At 48.7% G+C, this 25,063-nt stretch overlaps 1 protein-coding gene across 1 annotated transcript in view; it reads right to left on the bottom strand.

Annotated features, from left to right (window-relative positions):
- SH3PXD2B (SH3 and PX domains 2B) overlaps positions 1 to 25,063 on the bottom strand; it is a gene marked incomplete at both ends in the record, with an annotated part of 62,948 nt that overhangs the window by 29,759 nt on the left and 8,126 nt on the right. The window contains 2 exons of the mRNA XM_079542568.1: positions 4,372 to 4,447; positions 22,070 to 22,150. Of these exons, the coding sequence (XP_079398694.1) occupies positions 4,372 to 4,447; positions 22,070 to 22,150 (157 nt within the window). The remainder of the gene's footprint in view (positions 1 to 4,371; positions 4,448 to 22,069; positions 22,151 to 25,063) is intronic.

Below are 25,063 nucleotides of genomic sequence, written 5' to 3'. Positions count from 1 at the left end.
AGCTGTGCTAATTACTCCCATTCATGGGAATTCTTCAGGCAAAGAAGGCAGAAGCAAGGAGCAGAAGAAAAGGATGCAGAAGAATTTCGTAGCAAATAGTTGAGGATCTTGTTAAGCCACAGGCTATTACTGGATCTCAAGCAAGCTGGAGGGGCAGGGAACCTTAAAGCCTTCACCCCGCTGATCACAGCCACAAGGGAAGCCAGAGATTTGGAGACTGGAAAAACGTCTGTGCCTTTTCGCTTTGCCCTGAAGGACTCCCCCCGCCCCACTGCTTCGGAAAGAATTCACGTCTCTGCACCTTTCAAATCACATCCAGATTTTCCCTGGCACAAGTTCCAAACTCACTTCGAAGAAAAAAAAAAAAAGGAGGTAAAAAAAGGCAGCCCCAAATGTACACATAATTAGTCCCAGGCCATGGAGCAGGCAGCGACGTGGGCTATTCCTAGGATGGATAGGGAAGCAGGTGTGGGAGACAGCATTTCCAAGAGCCCTGTACTTAGCATATGTTTGGCAAAGCCTCAGCAGTGGGGTGAGATGGCCAGAAGAATAGATCTGAAGAGATGACACATCCGTGGCAGAAAAGAGAGGAAGGAGCACCAGAGGCTCCTGTGGGTACACGAAGAAGGATTTTGGTCCGCACTAAAACAGTAAAGCTCTTCAGGGCACTACTGGATCAGCTTGATGGTGCTTTTTCTTCCCCACCCAGCTCTGCAGCAAACCTCAGTCTTTCGGCTTTCATGCTCTCTGCTACTTGCAGGACAGCAAAGGCCTCATTATCCTTCCAGTGAAGAAAAGAAAAAAAAAAAGAAAAAGATCTCTGATAAGAAAAATGGTTGAAAGGAACAAAAAGGAGGAGGAAAGGCAGCCCCCTCCTTGTGAATTCTGGCTATTCCATCAGACTCAGCAGCTATTCTCCATGAGAAAGAGAGTGGAACTGCATAGAAAGATGCCTCAAAATCTTCTTGAAAGCACTACTGCAAACCATCAATATAGGAGCCTACCAAGAGATGCAAGAGTTCCTTGAATCAACCTGCTTCCAAAGGCATTGAACCTTAAGGTCTGCAGAGCCATGTAAAGGGGAAAAACGCAGAATCATAGAATTGCAGGGAACCTCAAAAGATCATTGAGTCCAACGCCGCTGCTAAAGCACAAGACAGTTTGCTAAACACAGCTCAAAGGTCAGAAGCAGAGCAACTGCTTCCCCATTGGATTCTGTTTTGGATAACACTGCAGATCAGCAGGATCAACTGAAACCCTATAGAAAAGACAGCGCTGCAGATTGCGGGCTGCAAATCAGCCTGGGATTGTCCACACAACAGTGCAATGGCAGAAACGCCCATCTAGCTAGAACAGAAAACAGCAGTTAAGATATTCGCCCCCCCACAGCTCTGAGCAGATGCAGTGGGACAAGGCATGAGATGTCTTCCATCTCCTTCATAAGGCTTTTACGGGGAGCTGTTAAAAACCTCACAGCTGTCCTGGGAGAAAAGCCCTGAAAGGTGTGGGTAGCAGTGACATCTGTGCCAAGGAGATTAGTAGGCTGGGAAGACAGTAGAAAGGAGGCATCCCTCTGCTTTTTAAAATGATCCCTCCAAATCCTCCTTCTTCTCCTTCTCTCTTGGGAGTTTGCTATTGTCTGTAGCTAAAGCTTCCTGAAAAGCAATTTTACAGCCAAAGTGAGCTCAGCCTCAGGCAAACCCTCCTTGCCTGATTCACGTTTCCAGCAAAGCAAGCTGGCCAGGATCAGCTCCAGGCCACTTGGGCTGTACGGTGTTTGGAAGACTCTGCTCTCCTTATAAAAGCTGTTTCCTGAAAGATCTGGCGCAGCCCTTACACAACTGGCCCAACTGAGCTCATTTGTTTTCTTAGTTCATTCTTTCCTGGGGTCTCCATCCCACCTTCTCCCCAGCCAGCAAACACGTAACCCTTAGCGGGAAGTCCTGCAGGCGGGGACAGATCCTGCAGCCACAGCATCCCCTGGGGCCTTCATTCCTTCATTCCCACCAGCGGCTCCTGGCTCTGCCCCATGGACCACAGGCGATCCCATGCACGGGCTGGGTGCAGCCAGCACTGTTTCAAAGGGCCATCCTCAGCACCACACGATGCTGGGCAGGCTGTGCCAGTGACTCAAAGCCAGCAGAAGTAGCCAAGAGTCCACTTCAGATTCCCCTATAAGGCAGCAGAGGCTTTCCAGGCACAGCGCTGCAGCTGCAGAAAGGCTGAACTCAACCCAACCAAGCTATGCTATGGAGGAGTGTGGTGCTTACATCTGGGAAGGGACAACCCTGGCCCCGAACTCCTCAAACGCTGCGATTGATTCCACTCCACTTCGGAGAACCTAGCTTATGGCTTTGTTTCCAAAGAGCTGAGTGGGCTGAAGGACTTGGCACTTACAAAAGTGTTTTCTGATACACTTCAAAAGTCCCAAAGTATCTAGAAATTTCCAAGAAGCAAATCCTCGAAACCAACAGCGCTATGAAACAAAGTGACACAGTGCAAACAGAGTTCCTCTGAGCTGGATGTTGGAACTACAGAGCAGTCACGGAGATCCCTTCCCATTCCAGGAAAGCAGCCTGATGAACAAACCCAGATGGCACCTCCTCACGTCGTGGGGGTGACCCTGAGTTTGGGAGGTTGAGGGCTTTGCCAGGAAAGCCAGAGCTGCATGAACGCAGCGTCACAGGAGACACTGGAGACTTCAGTGGCCGCAGTGTCTAACATTGCTCTACAACCATCTCCCGGGCAGCAGCACACTTTTAGTAAGCCTCTGGAGCCAAATCTCCACTTGTAATGAAATTCAGATGCTAAAAACGTTGCTCAAAATGGGGCTGGAAGAAAACTACAGTACTCCCAGAAGCTGAACAAAAACCTCCAAGTCTGAGCACATGAGAGCAGCATTCTGCAGAAAAAGAGACCCAGGGCTGTGCAGCAAGCTCACTCAGAGGGCAGCACCCCTTGTACAGACAGGTGAAGTCCTGGCTCTGCTGCAAGCAACAAAACTCACCAATGCTCCAAACAGGGAAGCTGTATTACTTAATCCTGTTGCAAAAAGGGGACTAGAGCAAAAGGGCAAACACCTCCACAGAAGAAGCATACAAGCTCCTACAGAGCATGGCCATCTTAACTTCCCCAACTTCTTTATCACACAACACTCAGGCTTTATTCTTCCAGCAACTTCAACACCCTTCTTCCTCCAATGGAAACCACAGCCTCTCAGCAAAGGAAAACTACTTCAACACAAAGAAGAAGAAACAAATATTGATGAGCATGCTGTGAAAAGCAGGGCTCCAATCAGGCCTCCTGAGCCCAATTCTACCATCCAAAAATAGCAGTATTTTGGTGAGAATTTGTAAAGTACAGCTTAGCCAAACATTATGTCCAATTTTTGCAAGTTAGGCCCTTTGGCAGTTTAGTTTGCTGGCAGAAGTGGCAGTGCAGCAAGGGCTCTTCCATGTCAGGTGTGCTCTGCTGATGTTACAGCTCAAGGACAAGCCAGAATCAGTAATCTCCCTATGGGAAATCCAGACAAGATTCCCTTACTCAGAGTAGCCTGTAAATGATTTTCTCTGTGCCAGTCAGAGAAAACTAAACCCCACTGAATGCCTTTGTGTTTCTTGAAAAGCCAGGAGGCAGAACACAGTACAAAGGGCTACATTAAATGAGCTTGACAGTCACTGGAAGTGATTATGGTACCGTGACATTTCTAAATATGCCCATCAGCTACTTGTGGAAGGGGGAAGGACAAGTTTGTGGTCAAACCCATTAGTTATGGGTGCACAAAAGACTCCCAGGATGCCCTCAATTCGGATATTTTTGCATGGCACATTAGGGCTCTTTTTTCCCCCCATAACATCAGCCTCAAAGGGCAGCCACAACCAATCCCCTGCACCACAAAGTCTGAAATGGGCCATTGCATCTGTTACTTGGACACACAAATCCTCAGCAGCACATTGGGCTGTAGGGCACGTGTCATGCCACAGAAATCCTTTCTTTCAGCAACCCCAAACATCATGGGAGGAAGCTGAGGCTGTCAACCAGTTTGATTTAATATGTAGAATTCAATTGTCATTTCATCCCCTCCAGATAGCCCTTCAAATTAGAGGGGATAGGAAATTCAGCAAATGAGTGGTTCCTGGGGAGCCTCACGCTGCACTCAGCCCCTCCTGCAAACTGCTGTGGGGCTGCTCCTAGCAGAAGCTGTGCAAGAGGCTGATGTCACCCAATAATGCTTGCTGGAGAGAGAGGGAAGGGGTTTAACACCCACTGCACACACAGGTTTGTTTGTTTGTTATAATGGGCACAGTGCTGAGACAATGCTCACAGCCATGCCAAACCCAGCATGATTTTTGCAGGAATGTACTCTCTTACCTGGCAGGAAGGGGATGATCCTTTGTTTGGGATCCTTCTGCCCTCCTTCCATCGGAAACTTGTCCAGCATTTGCATCTAAAAAAGAAATGCAAGAAAGGTGATTAAAGTCAGTAATTTGCACACAGTTCAAAGCCTTGCTCCATAGAAGGAGGTTAAGACTATTCTCCAAAACAAGTACCATGAGACACTGTACAAAACACAATCAGCCAGGGTGATGCACAAGACTTTACCACTATCTCTATTTTCAAGTCACTTCTTACCACTGCTGCACTCAGCACAGTTTGGCTCAGCATGGGTGACTACACAGGCATTTCTGCAACTACTGTCATACCAATGGATCTCAGCCGTTAGGCCTGAGAAGCTCCTCAAAATAGGTGTATTTTAAGCTTATTAACTCAAGCATAGCACAGCACTGACAGAGCTCCTGGGTTATGGCTGGCTTGGAATCAGAGCACAAACTCCTGTTTGCCCAAAAGACCATAAAGTAATACATCAACTTTGGAGAACACTTTGTGCTACACAATTTTTAGAGATTGGTTTAAGAGAATCTCAGCACTGAACAAATAATTTCCTGATTGAGTGCAACTGCACAGAGAAGGCACTCAGTAAGCTCAATCAGCAAAAGGAGGTGACAGACAACTCCCACCCTTGTTGGTGTCCATTTGGCATTTGCACTGGTGCTTCAAGGGCATGCACACAACACCCCTGCAGTTGCCATAGAGCTTGAACACCCAGCAGGATCTACATCTGCAGCACTTCCCTTGCTGGAAAACACCATTTGGATTGGATTTTGCACTTAACTGATCGGATGTTAGGAAAAATTTCTTCTCAGAAAGAGTGGTAATGCGTTGGAATGGGCTGCCTAGGAAGGAGGTTGAATCATTGTTCCTGGAAGTGCTCAAGAAATGAGGAGACGTGGCACTGAAGGACGTGGGTGAGTGGGCATGGTGGAGATGGGCTGGTGGTTTGATTAGATTGTCTTAGAGGTCTTTCCCAATCTTAATGATCCTATGTTGATCCATCCATCCTGCAGTTCCGCTACTCTCTGCTTCGGAAGGAATGGGATGGAGATGCAAGTTCTCCCTTGCTTTCTCTGGAGCACGGATCTGAGCACTCTCTCCCATCACCTGCAGAGCACCCTGGTTCCCAGAGTACCCAAAGTTGGTTTTATCCGCTCCTGTTGAACCTACTGCATTCCACATAAACATCTAAACACCTATGGAAGCACTATAGACAATCTGCCCAGGAACTGCCCTAAGCATCTATGAAGCCAATACACTTATTCTCCTTTGGCACAATTAATATTTAAAGCAGAGAGGAAACAACACAACGAGGGAGACAATCATCCATCCCATGGCACCCCCACGAGAAACATCTGTGGGCAGCCCCGGAGGGAGTGCAGCACTGAGCAGACAGACTGACAAGCTATGCTCCCTTGTACCTGCTGCTTGGGAACAAAACATTGGGAAACCCTTCCCCACGCCCACATGGGCCAGGCATGGGGGTCTCAGCACCATGGGGCAGGTCCTCCTGCCTGGCTCCCTGGTTTTCATGGATCTTGACCTTCAGCACCTATTTTTCCATGCTTAGAGGGGGCATCTGCTCCTAGCTCATGGTTCTTCCACTACGGATCACAAGCTTGTATAAAGTACTGTAACAATGCAACTGAGCCCCTTTTGTCCACACAGCACCTCAGCTCTGGCACATGCAAAACCTGAATACTTTATTTCTTGGATCTCAAATGCACCAGTTGCAACCATAAAATTCTCGAGGTTTGGTGAAGAAGAGGCAGAAGGAAGGAGGTGCTTTTCCTACACTGTGATTAAAAAAAAAAAAAAGTCCCCAAACATAACAGGAAAACCAAAAAAAGCTGTCAAATATTCTCTTCTAAATGAAAAGAAACCATCTCCAAACCAGGATGACACTGTGCTGTGCTTACAGCTTCTTTCCACTATAAACTTCAGTGAGCTTACAGCAAAGAGCTCCCCGGGCACGCAGTCAACTCCCACCAACCCTCAAAACAAAGGATGTCCCAACAGCCCCATCACCCTGTGAGCTCCAGCTCTGTGCCACACGGGGTCTGACCGCCCTAACCCTGATCTTCCTGTTTGGATCAGTTCCTCAGAGCTTGTGACTGGTGCAGGACGAGCAAAACAAAACAAGTCACAAATGCTGACATCTGATTGCCGTTAGCAGTGCGATTCCTGAATCACTGGAAGAGTTCCCCTCCTCTCGTTTCTGAGTGCAAGCTGAGGATCTGAACACCAAGAGCCTCCAAGGCAGGACGTGCAGGCCACAGCTTCCCCATGCACACGTGCCTGGACAGTGACTTTGGCCAGAGCTGCTCCCAACCACGTGATCCCACCAAACGCCAGAACTCTAGCACATTAGTTCCCCATTTCCTGCTGCTTCTTGACTAAAATGCCTCTCACAGTGGCTGCCCAAAGCCTGGGGCTCCCCTCATGCTCTGCTCTGCCCTTGCAAGAAGGAAGGAAAAGATATTGTGAGATCCTGCAGCAAAGGAGGAAGAGGATGATGAGGAAGAAGCATGACAGAGAGGTTGGTACCCCTCATCCCATCCCACCCAGCCTGGCTGCCATATTGAGCAGCTCCATGGAAGGCAGCAGCACATGCTGGTTCATCAGTTTTGCTAGACATCAGCCTGTGGCTAAGGAACAGCTTGAAGCCCACTCCAAAGAAAACAGCCCCAGAGCCTGCTCTAACCACGGCAGGCAGCTTGTGTTAATGATACAAGAGCACACGTCTGCAGAAATTCAGCCTTGGTCACGAGCTGAGAGTCCTTCCACAGTAGCAGCACACAAAGATGTAACAGCAATGAAAAAAAACTTCAGGGCCCCTGAAACCTTCGGCTTCAGGGCCGAGGTGATGCTGGAGTCCTGGAGGAACCCAGCTCCAGGTCTCTGTGTTTCAAGGCTCCCTGGGCCATTTCTGGCTCATCCCGTCTCAGCTGATTTTGCAGGACAGGGACTACAGCGCACATCATTCCACCACTCTCGCCCAGGAGTCCTGGAAAAAGGACAGAAGGTGGGTAAAAGCACAGCAGCCCCACAGGTGCTGGGGGGGGACACACAGACACACCAGAAAATGAGCTGCAGAAAGCGAGGTAAGCAGCAGGAGGGCCAGGCAGCTCACTCTGCAGAAAACCCTCCTCCTCAGCCCCAGCAGGGAAACACACTCCAAGCAGACAAGGAATTTTGGAACACAGGCAGTCAGCATGGGGAGACTCCCACAAATCATGTCAGCAGGCAGGGTTTCCATCGAAGCTGCAAATAACAGTGATCACATCGCATTCCCAGAAGAGAAAACTCTCCCAGCCAGCCAAGATTCAGGGGGGAGAAGGAAATGGGGCAGAGGAGCAGCAAGCAGCTGCAGAGCCCTTAGGAGCACAGCTACCCGTGTGGAGCAGAACAGTGCAGGGCCACGAAGCAGTCTTGCTCCCAGCAATGCAGTCAGTCACATCGGGAAGGAAAATGAAGGACAAAAACAATAACCTTATTGTTTCTCCCCCTCTGAGACTATTTAAAAGTACTGGAGACAAAATCTTCAAAACAAAAAACTAGAGCGTGTGCAGCTCAAAGCACTTTGGTGTGTTTTTGGTAGGCAGAAAGTTGAACTCTCGCACGGCACTTCTCACTGGTACACCAGCAGTGATGGCTGGGCTGGATGGTGCTCACACTGGTGCCCGTGCCAGCTCCCTGTGCCAGCACCACGGCACGGGTGTCCCAGCAGAGCACCTCCAGGCTCCTCCTGACAGCACATCAGGGCACAGAGCTGTTGTTCTCCATTTATTACCCCACACCAATTTGCCTTATCTTATCAGTTCACTGGTTTCCCTATTAACTCAGAACTGCCTGTGCTGCCACATTCCTGGGGCTTCACATTCCCACGCCTGCCTGTGGCCGAGTGGCCCATTAACAGGGCAGGAGGTAAAATGGGCACCCAGGGAGAACAAGGAGCCCTTCCCCAGCTGCTTGCAGCACCAGCTAGCACACTGCCAGGCAGCTTCTTCATTAAGAGGAAACCCATAAGATAACATCCTAATTGAATCATTTATCAGAGCTGCAGGCTGCTGGCAATCCTAGGGGAGGGACAACGTGTACACTCAGCACTGTTCCCAGGAAGCAGAACATTCAGGATGGGCTTTGCCCAAGCTGGAGCTGCTCATGCACACAGCGCAATGCCGGAGGGATGGATGGTTACTGGAGGAGCAGGGCTGTGAGGGTGCTTCCCAGTTCCAGACAGATCCAGAGGAGTCTGCAAACAACAAGATGAAGCACTGGTAGCTGGTAAGGACTGTCTGGTGGAAGGAAAAATGTCTGTCAAGGTGGAATGCATTCCCTGATAACGGTGCAGAAGAAGAGGCATGAAATGACTCTTGAAGCAGTGCCTGGCAACTGGTGGGGGTGTGGGATTTGCTGTTTTTGAGTTGTGGTGCCAGCTCCAAGCGTGGGTTTTCTGTTCCTGAGGACTGCATCTTGTGTGGCTCACAACAGGACTGCAGAAGAGAAAGCAAATCTTTGCCAGCTCATAAAGGGGATGCTGCACGTCACTGAACAACATGATCTAACACCACGGGATGGTGGTGATGAAATACTCAGACAAGGAGAGCAAACTCTTTCACTCTTGCATAAGATCAGGACACAATGTGCAAGCTGTGGTTGTGTGTAGAGGGAAATTCCCCCCTTTTCTTATCGTCAGGATTTGCTTTGGCTGCGAGATGGAGGTTCAGAGTTAAACCACATTCCTCCACTTTGGTCCCACAAGGAAGAGCTGACCTAATCCATGCTGTACCAGACACAGCCATGATCCAGAGCAAAGCAGTCAGCTTTTGACAGTGTCCCAAGGAAAAAGTTTGAAGAGAAAAAAAAAAAAAAAAAGAATGGAAGTTCAACAAAAGTCTTCACAATCCGGTTGGGCAGGGGCAGCAGTCACAGGAGCCTCTTTGTGAGAGCAACTGCCTCCCAATGAGAAAAGGCAGCTGGTGAAAAGATGGGCCTGAGCCAAATGTGCTCTCACCCCCCACAAATTCCCCTCAGTCCCATTCCTTGAGGGAAAAGGAGGCAGCAGGCAGATGGCTGTGCTGTGTGCCCCACTGTCCCCATCGTGGCCAGCTCCAGCCAGGGACATTCATACTTCCTTCACACCTTCTCATCTACCTCCTTCCAGCCCCCCAGGATGTGACCCAATCATCCCAAAATACAAAGGGAAAGGGCCTCAGGCCCACACACTGCCCAATGTCACAGCAGCACCCACTGGGATGCTCAGAGAGACACAAACCAAAGTCTTCACAAATGTGTTCCTGCAGACGAGAGCATCCTGGCAACCCGGTGTTTGGGGAACGTCTGCCAAACGATGTGCAAAAGAGAGAACATCTGGAAGCCTGGGGACTGCTGGTGTTTGGTCATTTTGTCATGCAATAAGAGGCACCTTCCCTTCATCTCCACAGACTGCCTAGGAAGAAACAGGACATGGAAGCAGCAGCCCAGGAGACAGAGGACCAACAAGGAGCAAGCTTGGACCCCAAGTGCTGGTGATGCTGAGCTGAAGAGGGTGAGCTCAGAGAACCCACCTCACTGCTGGTGCTGCACCACCGCTTTGAGCTTCCACAGACACCGGTCCCAGAGCACTCAGCTCACTGTGACCACGCGGTGCGAGCTGAACGATGTTCAAGGAGAAACTGCAGCTGATGGGAAGCACAACCAAGCAGATTCCTGATGACCACAGCTTCTCTCCAGTTCCTGCCTTTCTAGTGCAAGGGATAGATTGAAATGCTTCTTACGCATTACTGGGCAGGGTGATCCTGACCTGCTCAGCACTAGGAAATGGCATCACAGAAGCCAGATTGTGAAAACCTGATGGAAAAGCATGGCTCAGCAATGACAAAAAAGAATTAACTGAGGTCAGAGAAAAGGGCTACACAAATTGGCAGCAGCTGCCACTGCAAGAGAAATTTCCTATGAAATCACAGGAAACATTAGACAGAGGGAGATGTCAGTGGCTGTGAATAGCTCTCGCATGGAAAGGGAAGCGGGCGCGGGCAGGAAGCACACCCAGCCCGTCCTACCCCAGCACCCCCAGCCCTCCTGCTCTCATCCTCCCTGCAGGTTCAGGGAACTGAGTGCAATGTGAGGTCTCCAAGAGGAACCAGGCAAAAAGCTTCCGTGCCTAGGACTGGAGATGTTTCCAGCCAGAGCACACGCTGATTCTCTAAGTAGAACTTCATCAATGCTCGCCTGATGCACCCACTGGCTTGAGCGATCATGCCCAGTGACACTGCAGTGCCCCGTCTGTTGAGCATCTCCAGCAAATGAAAGCGTGGCCCTAAGCATCTAACCCCTAAAAGCCATTATTTAACCTCAGTGTAATGAGTTTTGCATTTTGTCATCAAGCCTGGAAACTTAAAAAAACAAAGCTCACTAAGAGAGAATCAGGGCAGTCACTTGTGATGAGAGGATGGGAGCTTGTCACCAATATCCCCATAACACCACGTGATGACTGCAGTAGATGGACCAAAGACCAAGACAAGAAGGCAGCACAAGGAATACCCTGGTCTTCAGATACAATGTGCTTTGGTCAGGTCAGGCCCTGCTCCCTGCAGTAACTTCTGTGCTAATTCAAGCATATTTTCCAAGAGCACTGAGAACTATGTCTGAGGTCATTAGAAGCTGTGCTTTCAGGAGCAACAAGTAGCTCTGGGTGCCTGCTCCAAGGCACTCAGAAAGGAACCAGATGGATGTGCACCTTCCCAGAGCCTGCACTTAGTGAGGCATCAGGTGAGACACCCCAGAATTATGGGATCCAGAATCATCATCCACATCACGATGGCCCCAACAGTTCCAGAGAAGCACTCACTGTTTGTTTTCTGAGCTGCCAAGAATATACTCAAGAGAGATTACAAAGCTTTAAAAACTGAAAGGATAGGAAAAGAGGGGAGCAGAGACGCCTCCCATTTGGAGAAGAGCAAGAGCTCTGCCCCCAGCAATCCCACAGCACTGATCTCCATTAACACAGTCTCCTCACTGAACTGCTGGCCTCTCTGCTTAGTGGGTGATTAATATTTATAGTTTTTTACATCTGACTTGGAGGTGGTACATCCTGGAAGCCGTAATTCTCTTCACAGTACTTTACTAAAACATTTCCCACAATTTCTGATAATTGCAGCACAGACCCTAGCTGGCATTATGTTGGGTCAGCAGGTCCCAGGCCATATCAAAGAGCACCAAAAGCTCCACACTTCACATGCACATCGAGAGCAGAGCATTAACACCACCAAGCAATCAATAAGCACCCATCATTCACCAGTGCGACCCAGCCATGGGAAATGACTCCTGCCAGTAGACATGCTTGGGAACGGAGCAGCAATACAGCAATACCCAGGGGTGATGCTGGTCTGTGCTGCTTCCTCTTCCAGATCCCATCCCTGGGAACTTCCCTCCAGCACACCCACAATGTGTCAGCCCTGGCTGGAGCCTGGCGTGGGAGCAGAACAGAGCTGTGCCACCTGCATCAGCCCACTGAGCAAATATCACAGCGTGAGCTGTTCAGGCAGCAGCGGCCATAGGGAAGGCTGCAGAGCGTGTTCATGTTCACTCACTTCCCTCCAGCATCCCAAATTGGATCTGCTGGGAAGACCAGGAAGCCATAAGATTGAGCTGTTGGAGAAATGTAAACAATGGTGGAGAAATATCCTGTTCATTGCAGAGGAGCTGGACTAGATGACCTTTAAAGGTTCCTTCCAACTCAAATGACTCCACGATACCAACACATTTGCCTGATGAGCAGCTGAGATGGGGGGGCTGAGCCCAAAGGCTGTAGGCAGATCTCACTTCACACTGAATGCCACGCTCTGCACAGAGAGGCAGCCTCCAGCAAAGCATTCCAGCTCCCAGCCACCAAGGGCTGCCCAATGTGCATGCCACCCCATTCCAACCACATGCCTGCCCAAACCTCTGGGTGGCCACTCATTAGCTTCTCTCCTGCGTAACTCACAATGTGATCTCTGTTCAACCTCTCCCTTCTCAAAAATCTTCCCCGCTCCAGCACACAAGGTAAAGCAAACTGCTGTGCATTCCTTTCCTGAAATTAATGCAGCTTTATACTTGTGGCAGGCCCAAACGTGATAAGACAAAGGAGGTGGCATTTGAGCTACAGGCGGAGCTGCCAAAGCTGCAGTCTGACCACTTGGGAGAGCGCTGCTGGTCAGAAACAGAAGCCTCATGACCTTTCTGTTGCATCAGACTTCTTCCTAACCAGCTATTTTCCCTGCTGCTTCTTCCCTAAACACATACCCCATTTTCCAGCTGAGCAAGCACAATCAGCAGAAGCTTGTGAGGAGTTGTTTTCTGTCCATGCAAGGAAAGATTTCATCCTTATTGGGCTCATGGAGATGCCTGTCACCAGCAGCTCCGTGGGAGCCAGGGCCACTATTACACAGATGGGACAGGAAAACGAGATAAGACAAACCCTTTAAGTCTAGCTGCCAAAACCCAAAGTTTCCATATTAACCACATATGCCTTTGCACGACCTTGCTGCTCTCCACCCCCTCTTTCCACCACCAGCATTTCTCCTGGGGAGCACGGGGCGCCGGGCTGGGTGGCTATGAGCACCACAGGCTGCCTTGTACTGCTCTGTTTACAGAAAAGGGCATTAAAGGTGCCAAATTCAGCGGTGCCCAAAACCCGAGCTCGGCAGGAAGCCTCAACAGCCAGCGCACACACACGCGCTTCGGGGCTTCGGAGTCCAGACAGCCCTTGCCAGAGGGCCGGAGCTCGCCAAGAAGCTCTGCTTATTGCAAAACCAGAGTGCTGCTGTTAAATGATAGCTGGTGGGGGAGAGCGGCCTCGCAGCTCACCGAGGAGCTGATGCACTTAACAGGGAGCGGGGTATCGGGAAGCCTCAAGAGCACACAGAGCACTGCCTCTGCAATGGACATGGAGAGCATCTCTGACCTGGGATACTTGTTCCCCTCCAGGGTGTGGGGGCCTGTGAGCACATAGCCTGCAGCAGGCAGAAGCCCCAGTGCTTTGTGCTTGTGAGAGCATAGATTACACACACACACACACACACACACACACAGTTCACACAAACCATATAGCTGGAACTGCATCTGCTTTTCTAGGACCCGGCAGCAATAGGGGAAGAGAAAGCAATGCCAAGAATTGTCAGCACAACTAAACCCCTAAAGGAACACAAACCCTAACAGTACCCAAATTTGGGGATTGTCAGAGCTCCTCTCTAAGCATCGCCTGACCAGAGATTCCGAAAAACTGGAAAGCCTCTGCCTGTAAAAATCACCAAGGTTTGGGGGCTCAGAGAAGGCACTGTTGGCAGGAGGGAAAATTCCAACTGAAGGCAGAGGCCTCAGAGCTCCGCAGGATGGGAGGTGGGGAGCTGGAAAATGCTGACAGGTATCCATTTCAGTTAACACTGCAATTTAAATAGCAGAATCTAGCCACAAAAATTAAAAGGAATTTTACATTGTGACTCATCAATAATAAGGCTATCTTTTAAATTAACAGTTAATAGCAACATTTAATAGAAGCTAATACCTGATTTTAAATTAAAAACCAGAAAATGTCTTACATGTACTGACCCGAGTTTCTTTCTTTGCTGAAATTTTAACTCCAACTTTCCTCCCAACCCAGGACAAGGAAATGGGATGGTTTTGCAGCCAGTTGCCCAGCTCGCTTGGCACACTGCGTGGTATGGCACAAAGACCTCTTGCATGGCTGTTTCACCAGTTATTTCCACCACGCACGCTAGCCATGAAGAGACATGGATTGCGGATTTCTGCTTGACGAGACTGGGTGTGAACTCCAAGATTTTGTGTCTCCACCACCAGGCTCAGTAGTTGGAGCCAGGAGAAGGGGCATGGCCAACACACAGTTTCTCAGAGCAGAAGGCAGACCCACAAATTAAGCTTCCTAAAAAGTGGTATTTCCTTCATTTTTTTAATGCTAGAAACACTCTGAGATAAATGACAGCTGTATTTTGTGAGGCTGAAAGCCTCGGCCAAAGCCCTCCGGATGCCAGTGCCTCAGACAAGCTGGAGTTGCACAACACAGTTGAATCAAGTGAACTTCTGCCTGCAGCAAAACACAGGGAGAGGTCTCACCTCCTCCATCCTCTTTCTCATTCCTGGCCCTCAGAGCCGTCCCAATCCCACAGGGATGTGGGCAGCTCTGCAGGTGGGGAGGTTCTCCACCTTCAAGTGATGCTGCACTGCACACTGAGATCCATCAGCCTTAGAGAGCATCACCTCTGTCCTACAACTGCTCTGTGAGGGGAGCATTTCACAAAGCATGTTATGACAAAATACCTTCAGTTTCCAGCAGGTTGGGTGCTGGCTGATGGCCAGCGATTAGCCAGCCCAGCTTGCAGAGAAAACAGGAGCACAAAGAATTGTTGTATGCATCAGAACACGCCTCACCTGGCTAATGTATGATGGTACCAACACTGGAAAAGCACTGGACATCTGAATGATAGCTGTTTCTTGCCCAAACTTTAAGTTTCTACCGAAAGTAGTATTAAAACAAGAAATCCACCAACCTTAATTACATTTACCAGACCTAATCTATAATGCCATGCTTTCAGGTAAAGACAGCCATAAATATCATTTGTAATTCACTGCTCAGTGACTCACCACTGTTGCAAAGGCCTCAAAGACATTATCCCAGCATAGCAGAAGGAAGGCATGAACCAGAGGAAGGGCAGATCCTGCACACACATCCTCCCCCACCCAATGGAACAGCCAGGCTGGCACAGACCTGCTTTATTCTTTGCTGCTGTCCTCCAGAGTGCCACATACCTAGGAAATGTCTGTGCTTAGTCCCAGAGATGGGGACGACAAGTCAGAGGTGAAGGAAAAAGGTGTGCAAAGGAAGTAAAAGGAGAGGAACATCATTTCTAGGATGTATTACAGCATGGAAAGGGAGAGCAGGCAGTTAAAATCCTCACTTATCCCCAGGCTGCATCAGGACCCTGCAAGGATCATTCCAGAGATCCACACCTTGGTTCACAGTGGGACTTCCAAACTGCTGTGTGCCCTTTACTGCATCACACACATTCAGCAATGCGTATGGCTCCCAGCCATCTCACTAAGAATTCAGCAGGCACAGATTCTTTGCACCAATCTTCTCTCTCCCCAGAAGTATCAGTAGTACTTATCAAACAATATGCTTCAGACCCAGAGCTGCTTTTGCATGATACCAATTGCAAGGTCTTCCCTCCAGAAAGCTGAAGGAGACAAGTTCAGCCCTTCAGGCTGGTGGAAAGAGAGGTGTAGCCCATCTCCTCATATTACAGGACAACCTTTAAACATCACCTTACTGAAAACAGCACCAAATAAAAACACATTGGATCACCATCCAGAGAACTTAGCTTGGCCTCTAGGTCATCCAAGAGAGCTTTAGCCACCCCACCTCGGGGCCTCCTCCCTGCACGGGTGGCAGCACACCCATGGAGTGATGCATAGCTGAGTGCCATCCCTTCCCTGTCCTGTTTCCACAGGCAGGTGCCAAGAAAACTGAATGAAGGTGGACCACAGGGCCCCCTGGCACCTCCAGGGGGTGAAGCTGAGAAGATGAACTCAGCACAGCTGGGAGCGATGAGATCAGGAGGTGAGAGGAGCCCTGAAAGGAAAGGCTGCAGCATCCCAGCATCAGGCACAGCTCTCAGCAGCTCAAAGCCCTGCTCAGCTGCCAGGTAAAGAATTTAGCAGCTAGTCAGATTGCCAGCAAGAGCCAATTATAACTCAACTGACCTGCCTTGGCGCTGACACGCACGGGGAATGTGCTGGCTACCCGCTACCAAATGCTGGAAAGCTATAAATGGGAGACGTTTGGAGAGAAAAGGATGAAGGGAGCCAACTTTTAACTAGGCTGAAGTGCACGGGGCTGTACGTGTTCTTTGTGGAGGGAAAAAGAGAGAATGAGTAAGATCTTTGATGTGCTGCTGGAAAAATCCAGGCTGCTGCTTCTACAAAGATAGCGATCATCTTTTCTTAATAGAAATTGTTTCTTCTTTTTGAGTCAGCTTACAACAGTTCACCTCTTCTGTACTCCTACACGTGGTGCATAAGCTCATGGCTCCTGGCAAAGTCTGGATGCAGAGGAACAAAGGAGAGAGCCTTGCTGGTGCTTTGCACAGGAACCTCACCATAGGAAGCTGTGGGCTTTTTCTCATCTTTGGTCACGCAAGTGCCTGTCTTTCACAAAGCAGCTGTCTGAGGGAGAGATCCTGCTGGTTTATTTTTGTCGCTGCGTGCAGTTGCTGCACACACACACAACAGCACAGAATTCCACTGAACTCTGCAAACCTTAGAAAAAAGAAATTCCCAAAGTGTTGAAATAAGATCCGCGTTATGAAATAGCTATCGAAAGAGTCCTGTTTACAATCCCTGGACACAAAAAGACATCCATCTTTCAGCAGCAGAGTGCCTGCACTGCCTTAGGGCCTTAGCATCAAAGAGACCAACAGAAACAGCACTGCCAGCACGGAGCAGGCATGAGGTACAAGCAGAGAGCAGGCTGTGCTACACCTGAGGAGCCTGGCGATGGTGGGGAAAAACTGTTCTGCATTCCCAGCCCTGGTTTTCCTACGTCTGGAGAAGGAAGATAACACACCCCGCTCTGCTGTGGGATGAAGCCCCAGGAAGAGGAGAAGCAGAGGAAGGCTGCTGGGGGGTCTGTACCCAACATTGGTGCACCTCACAGCGCTGGAAGCAAGGAGCCAGGCTTATTTGAATTTACTCAATGGATTTTCTTTTATTCAGGCCAACAGGCTGACAAGAACAATTCACCTCTGTACCAGCCAGCATCTTCTGAGCACATTTCCATGTAACATTTTATTTTAAAGCAGTCTAAATCACCACGATACTGACTTTTCCGCCACTCTGTCTTTGCTGCACGTGCACAGCAGGTGAAAAACCCCATAGAACAACTAATCTGCCTTTCATGTAGAGATGACATGCACGCACCATTGCCTTTTGCCAATTTTCTCATAGAAGTAGGCACCACTTCAACAGCCTGTGTTTTTTTTTCCCCTCTCACACACAAAGCTGTTGGCACGAAGGATGCAGGACTCTCTCCAAGATGACATAGCTCCAGGTGGGTCAAGGCTGAAAGTTTCCAGCTAAGAACCTGAAGGATTTGTTAAACATATGGACGGACCAGAGGACTGGAAAACACGCTGGATGTGCATGCAGCGTGCGAGAGCCAGAGCCATATTTTTAAGTACACTTAACATTCTCTTTTTGTCTGCCTCTGAACCATGCAGCAAGCACATTTACTCCAGACTATGTCACGTCTCCTTCCCTTGGCTCACAATTAAACCTTTGTGCAGAGAAGCAACCACAAGGCATCGCCCTCTCTTCCTTCAGCCTTCATTAGGGAATAGGGCTGGAGGAAAAGTTTCTGACTGCAAGGGGCAACAACCTGTGCCCAGGGAGGGTACCCTGTACAGTTTGACATGTAAGGCCTTGCTGCAACATGCCAAAGGAGAAGCTTCTGCCTTGGTGGTGAGATAGCAGGCCGTGGTGTGAATAGCAAAGCCTGCTGGAAGGGAAGGTTTGGTACCCGCTTCCTAATGCGCTGGATCCACTCGCAAGTGCAGGAACATCCATTCTGTTGTCCAACATGTAAAAGGCAACAGGGCTGAAGGGACTCAGAGAGCACAAGCAGCTGCTGGTGAGAGCATGACTGGTGTTGAAAAGTTGAGTTTGGACATAAGGGCACATCATGAGTGTAGCAAGACAAGGTGGCTCTTGGTCACATGAGGACCTGAAATGACTACCACTGCGGCCGATGAGCTCATAATTACAAAATAGTGGAAAAAGTGTTTCTTTCTTTGGATTTCCACAGAAAACACAAAATGCAAGCCACCAAAGCTAACCAATACAGTCAGTCCAGACAATGGTTTCAAGAGGATCCTTTCCAAAGGTTTGCTAAACGCCTCCAGGGCAATGCATCCGATGTGACCAATTGGGGTCCCACGGTCACAGCCTGCTCCTTGCTCATGGGCAGTGCTGGGAGCACCTCTGTGGCACAACAGAACTTCACATTTGATCATTGTCTACCAGAGACAGCGCGTCAAGGATTCAATTACCAGTTTCCATGCCAGCCAAAGTTTCCAACGTACCTGCCAGGCTCAATTAGCGTCCAGAACACAACTGGCATTCTTGAAAGCAACAATCTCATTGCTTTATTTCTTAGGAAAAGCATTCATCTGCTCCCAATAGCTCACATCTGGCATATCATGCATTTCAAAAGAGCCTTAATCCTGTCCGAAGGAAAGAACTCCTTCAGCCAAGAGACCCATGCATAACTGAGGTTAGCATCCAAAGTTACAAATTTACTGCAATCACACAGTTACCTGAGGTTTGAAATTCTAGAATTATAAATTCAGGTAGGGTTATCTGTTTTGGTTTTGTTTTCATCCCTAAAACATTGTTGTTACATAAATTGCTGTGTGATGCATAACATTTATGGAGAAAACAAGGAGGAGACAGGGTAGGAACCCAGAGATCCTCAGAGAGCAGAAAAATGCTGGAGCATTAACTGAATGCCTTGGTTTCCTCCTGCAATTAATAGTAAATAGGAGGAGGGAGGTATTACTCAGTTTAAACATTCCCAATTTCACTGCCTGGCACTGCCCAAGGCCATGGCGTGACTCATTACACTAATTAGCCAGCAAGGTATTTATTGTTGAGATATTAACCTATTTATTTTATTACTGCATTTGCTTCTTTACTTTATTCTGCAACCTTACACACAGCTAATACTGAACTTCCATGGCTTTCCATCGTCACAGAACTGGCCATCCTCACAAGAGCCACAAGGGACACGTTGCGCAGGGCTCAGCATCTGGGGACATTTCTGTTTGCTGTCCCAAACACAACAGGGGCCTTTTACCCTCATCTCACAAAGCAGAAGGACACAGAACAGTGCCACTGGTTGCAGTGGGAGCAGGACAGCCAGCAAGGCTGTCAGTAGTAAGCATGCATGTGTTTTACTTGGCCCAGCTCCTAAAACAATTGTTTGGCCACAATGGAAGGTGACAAATGATTCAGCAGCAAGCCCACCAGGGAAATACCAGGAGAAAACCCCCAAGCACTCATGGAACGGTGCTGGGGCTGCTCTGAAACACCAGCATCCCATCCAGCCCCCTCGCAGGTCCCACTGTCCGCATTTTGACACCCAAGAACATCTCCTCCCCATCCCTGCTTGGATGACAAGAGGCTCACTATCTGTGACAGGGTGCACCAACATTCACCCAATGCAGCCAGAGCTGCTACTGGAGAAAACAACAACACAAACCTTTGCTCGGCTTCTGGTTGGAGCCTGGAAAGTGCAGCCAAGATAACTGGGAACACAGCTATTAAATTAAGAAATCTCTCTACCCAGATTTCTCAGAGCTGTGACTATGAGTAAGCCTGGACAGCCCCAAAGACAGATTTTTGATGCAGGGATCAGCTGGGACTCTAGTTTCCAGTTGTTCCTCCAGTGCACCAAGATCATCAGGATTGGACACAGCAAAACTCTTCCCTTCTTTCTATGTTTTCAGAGGCAACCAAACCCTTTTAGCCAATTACTTCTTTTGCGTTGCTGTTTTTCCTTTTTTAATCTAATAACCAGCAGCATGAATAATTTCCAGCATGGAAAATTTCTGCCCAAAGAACTAAAATTGGCACAGAATCATAAAACAGTCATTCAATAAAGGCCTCCAGCAACTGCAGCAGTCACTGCTACCAAGCCTACCTAGAGCAATTTTTTTTCCACTGCGCTAAGAGGATCTGTTTCACTTCTCTCCTTTCAATCCAATTTCCACTGTACTGCACCACAAGTTTAAAGTAAGCACACCAGGAAGCATATGTGATAACAGGGAAGGAAGGGAAAAACCACAATTTCATTCATTCTTCCAACAAAGCCAGAAAGGAGTGGTTACTTTTTTTTTTTTTTTTTTTTTTGCAAGAAAATGCTGAGGCAGCAGGGAAGGGCAAGGTTTGGCTTGAACTTTCCCAAATGTACCACACTATATATAAAGCATTTCTTCCTCTAGAGCTGCCTCAGGGCACACCGTGCAACAACTGCGTAAGAGCACAGCTAGAGGCAGGCACTGCTTTGGCAGACACAAACCCCAACATTCTGTCCCTCTTGCAACAGAGGACATCCTGAGTTTGGCTACCACCTTAGGGCACCAGCAAAGAAGATGAGATCCTGAAGACAAGGAAGAGCTGAGTTCCATTTCCTTCCAGCCCTGGCCACTGCCCAACAGCTGTTCTCTGTTTATTTATTTTCATATTTCCTTGGTTACTCCAGCAGCTGCTCACAGCTTAACCCTTCCCTGCACCAGTGGTAACCCACAACACTGCCCACCTTGCCTTGGTGTGACATAACTTGTGAACCAACAGCACAGGCACAGAAGGGTGACTGGGGCTCTCACTATGGACATCCCTATGACCATGCTCATGGCTCTGTAAGAGCCTTGCTGCACAAGAGCAGGGCACTGTGCATGGGAGCAGTCATCTCACAGAAACCCACCCGCACTCCCAAGCCTAAAAAAGGCTTTCCAAGCTGACCTGAAGCCATCTGACCAGCAGAACCTACTAAAGCCATTCACATTCCTCAGGGCTTGCTTTGCTAGGCAGGCCCAGATGTGCTGTTATTTTAGCAGCCTGTTTGTGTCAGGATGCATTCAAACCCCATCAGTTTAAAGAGAGGTATCCACTTTCCCAGGCAAGCACAGCAACCACTGAAATAAAGCATAGAGATGTATGCAGCTTCACACACGCAGGAAGCTGAAGGGTGCCCAGCTTCCCTCCCAGTCCTACACGAGAGGGATGTGCCAGTGAGCTCTCTGGCAGGTCCATAGATCACTTTGTGCATTTTCCTTTTGCATCTGTACAGAGCCTGTTCCAGCAGCTCAGTTTATGTTTTTGCTCATAAAGCTCAGACAGACCCCTTGGCTCATCTCCACAGTACAAGGAGGAGGTGGAGAACACCCATTGCTTGCTCACCCAGAGCACTGGCTCAGATTTTTTGCAATCCAGTGTCCCAGATTGCCTTTCCAGCCTCCATTCCTTCCCCACCTTCCTCCCAGCTCCCTGCTCAACTCCACACCAGGAGGTAATTGCTAAAGTAGCTGCCACCTGCTGCACTCTGGGCTGGCAGTGAATCCACTGAGTGCTGGTTAAAGGGAGCTTCCCATCATCTGCTCCCTAAAATGCTCGGAACCAGTGATTCTCAGCAGCAGCTCCATTTTGGTGTGCTAGCACTTGGGAAAGGCACAGAATTAGCTCCACAGGAATGGATGAGCTGTAACACCACCTCCCCAAACAAACAAACAAAAACCCCACCACCACTTGCATTGATTTCAGCTGGAGAAACTCAAACACACTATGACCCCTTACGCACTTTCCGCTCAGGGAGTGAGAGATTAACACACAAAATCCCTACACTGCACTGCAAATGGCACTGAGTGCAGGTTTTGAGGTTGCTTTGTTCTTGCTTTCCCAAGGACGTCCAAAGCTGTGCTTAAATTCCCTCAAATCTAAACATTTTCCGGTAGATTACAAAAGGAATGCTTACCTCTAGCACAAAGCAAACCACGCTCCTCCATTTACCAGGTCTTTCAACCCTCTGAAGTCAAAAAAACACAAGAACTGGAGAAACGCTTACCTGTAGGTCGAAGAACTTGCTGTACCGTCGGTAGATGACTTCTGTGGACCCATTGGACCACGTGACTTTGATAATGTACACCTGTAAGGAACAAAGGAAGAAATCAGATACAAGTGACAGAATAACCCATGACGCTCCAATGGCTGCAAAATGGCTGAGCATCAACCAGGGAGTGCATGGGAGCACTTAAAGTAGTTACAGCAACACTAGGAAATAAACAAGCTTAAATTACTAAACTCCACTGCTGCGGTTTAGCTGACTGCAAGATGCTTATTCCAAGCTGGAAATTAAGACAGCTCCCTACCCCCAGCTACAGGTACATAACAAATTCTGCACCCCAGAATGAGACTTGTGAGGAGAACTTGAGCCTACACAGTTCAAAACTCCATCTGGTTTTCCATAAACAGCTTTGCTGTCACCTTGAGGTTCTGTTTTCTGAAGCCTGCTGGGGTGCAAATTACCCTCCTGTTACACGAAATGCTATACAACTAATCCTCACAATCCTCAGTTATTCACAGACCATGCAATCAGGCTTTCACTGGTGATCAATGAGAGGGGAGAGAAAGAAGAAAACACCCCAGTTGTACTATTCTTCCATGAAAGATAACAAGTAAATAACAGAATTGGGCAATTATTTAACGTCCCTGCCTGTTATTGGCAGAAACCAGAGATGACCCTTGGTGAGATGCCAACATAACTCTCAAGTGTTGCAAACCTAAGCCTTCACTAATTGATAACAGATTGAGTAAGCAGAACAAGGGCATGTTCATTTCTTCTTTCTACTCTCATGTCTCACATAGTTCCAAAGAAATTCCAAAGAAATATCAACTCAGTGACACAGGAATAAACCATTTAGAAGCCCAGGCGAAGGGACCAGGCAGGAACTTCAGACTAATACAACCAAGAGTGAAGGCTCATAGAAGGGTGACGTTTCGGTGCTTAAAACACAGTCTCTTAAGAGTTTCAAAACACTTCTCACAGAGATGCGTGTTTTTCTCAATGCTGGAATGTGACCAACATCCCAGTCCAATAGCCAACCTCAAATACCAGAAGGCCTGCATAGACACCACAACACTGAACACTTAGAGCTAATCAAACCTACTTGAATGCCAAACTAAAACTCCACTAGAAATCTCTTCTCACATCTCTTCTCTTCTGATGCAGCACAAGCTACCCAGGTGAGGGGACTCCCAAGGAACCACAAACTTCCTGGTGGAATCAATTCCAAACTAAGACAGAGAAGGAAGCAGTGATATGAAGCAAGTGCTTACTAAACAAATTAATAACTTCATAACGTTCATGACTTCATACCATCAGCAAACCGAGCGTTAATTTCACGCTAAGCATCATCCAAGCTGCCTTTACCCTTTACTCCAGGACTTGCCAGCAGGCCAGCATGAGCTCATTTTGGTTGGAAGCTCAGCTGATATCCCAGGTTCCTTACCAGTCTGCAGCACTCCACAGGGTTATATCACCACTGGCTGCCTGCCTGGAGAACGCCTTCCACTGGGGCAGAGGGAAGAGCCAACTTTTCTTCATTGTTTATTCCTATCCTGCCTTTATTTGGAGTCAACAGTTTATTAGACTGGGATTTTAATCAGGATGTGGATTTGCTCAAGCTAAAATGAATTCAATGCTCAGAAGAGTAATAAAGCCCTGAGATTTGTGGGCACACCGAGCTTTATTACACCCTTGTAATGGAGAGAAGGGGCACTTCTCCCAGCTGATGAGCTCGTTCCTATTTTGCTGGAATGCAGATCTCCCTGGAGTCTGGATAATGGTTTCTTGCTCATCCCATTTAAACAGCTGAGAGGTCCCTAGGGATATCTCCTCATCTATGGAGAAGAGAAGAGATGAAGAAACCCGCAGAAAAGGGAACTCCTCAACATCCATAAAAACACTGCCTTTGCAAAGCTGACTTCCTCTTTCCTTCCGACTATCCCTTGTCCTTAACCCCAACAGCCCCCTCCCACCTGCTGGCTAAAGATGCCACAGATCTTTGACAATTCTTATCTGTGATGCTCTGAGGGCAATAAAAAATAAATAAATAAATAAATAAAAAAAACAACAAAAAAAAAAAAACAGAAAAAAACACCAGACAAAGCTCAGGTGTTCCTTAATTAGCAAGAAAATTGCAAATTTCAAAAGGGATGAATGGTGCAGTTGGCCACTCCACCAAGCCTTTTACAAGGATGAGCGGTTCAGAGCTCCCACAGACACCCATGCATCCCTTCCTCAGGTGCTTCCTTCAGTGATACAGACCAAGTGGAAAGCATGGTGCTCAGGCTGCTCTTCCCCTCCTGGCCTAGCACTACACCTTGTCCTCTGTGCCAGGCACAACGCCTGCCCGGGCAGCAGCAGCCCCAAACTCCATTTTGTCCTTGCAATCACAGGTGTGGCACTGAGCAGCTCGCTTCCTAAAAGGCTGCCCCAAGGACAGGCTTTTTCCAGGCCCAGCTGTGCAGCTGAGGGCACATGGAAACTGTTATTTCATGGCTTTTCTGCAGCTCCGCTCCGCTGGCAGGGAGGCCCTGCTCCACGGAGGGGTGGGAGAGCCCAGCAGATGGTGGGCAGCCAGGCCTAGGAGGGGGCCGCAACCCCAGCGCTTGGGTTGGGCTGTGGCCAAAACCAACAGGCAATGCTATCTAAATACTTACAGGCCTGCCCGGGCCAGCGGTGGTTTCTGCACGGTGGAGGGGATCTAGCTGACTCTGTGAAACCTGGGAACCAACAGCTGCCCTCTGACAGGAAAGGAAACCTCACTCTGCTCCACCCTGAGAGCCCCCATCCCTTGCCACGCTCCAACTCACAGACATCTTATGGAACCAGGCTGGATGGCTGAGGGCACGGGGCTGCACTTTGGGACAGGCAGAAATCACTGGGACTGAAACCTCCCACTGAACTGCAGCCACAGGTCACAAGAGCGGTGCTGGAATTCCTGCCCCTGCTTCAGAAATTGCTGAAATGCAATTGACAGCATTTGTCTGACTACAG

The sequence above is a fragment of the Tetrao urogallus genome (genome assembly GCF_951394365.1).
Source record: "Tetrao urogallus genome assembly, chromosome: 14".
NCBI classification, from domain to species: domain Eukaryota; kingdom Metazoa; phylum Chordata; class Aves; order Galliformes; family Phasianidae; genus Tetrao; species Tetrao urogallus.
Note: the sequence above shows the minus strand (reverse complement) of the source record. Positions and strands in the feature narration are given on the sequence as shown.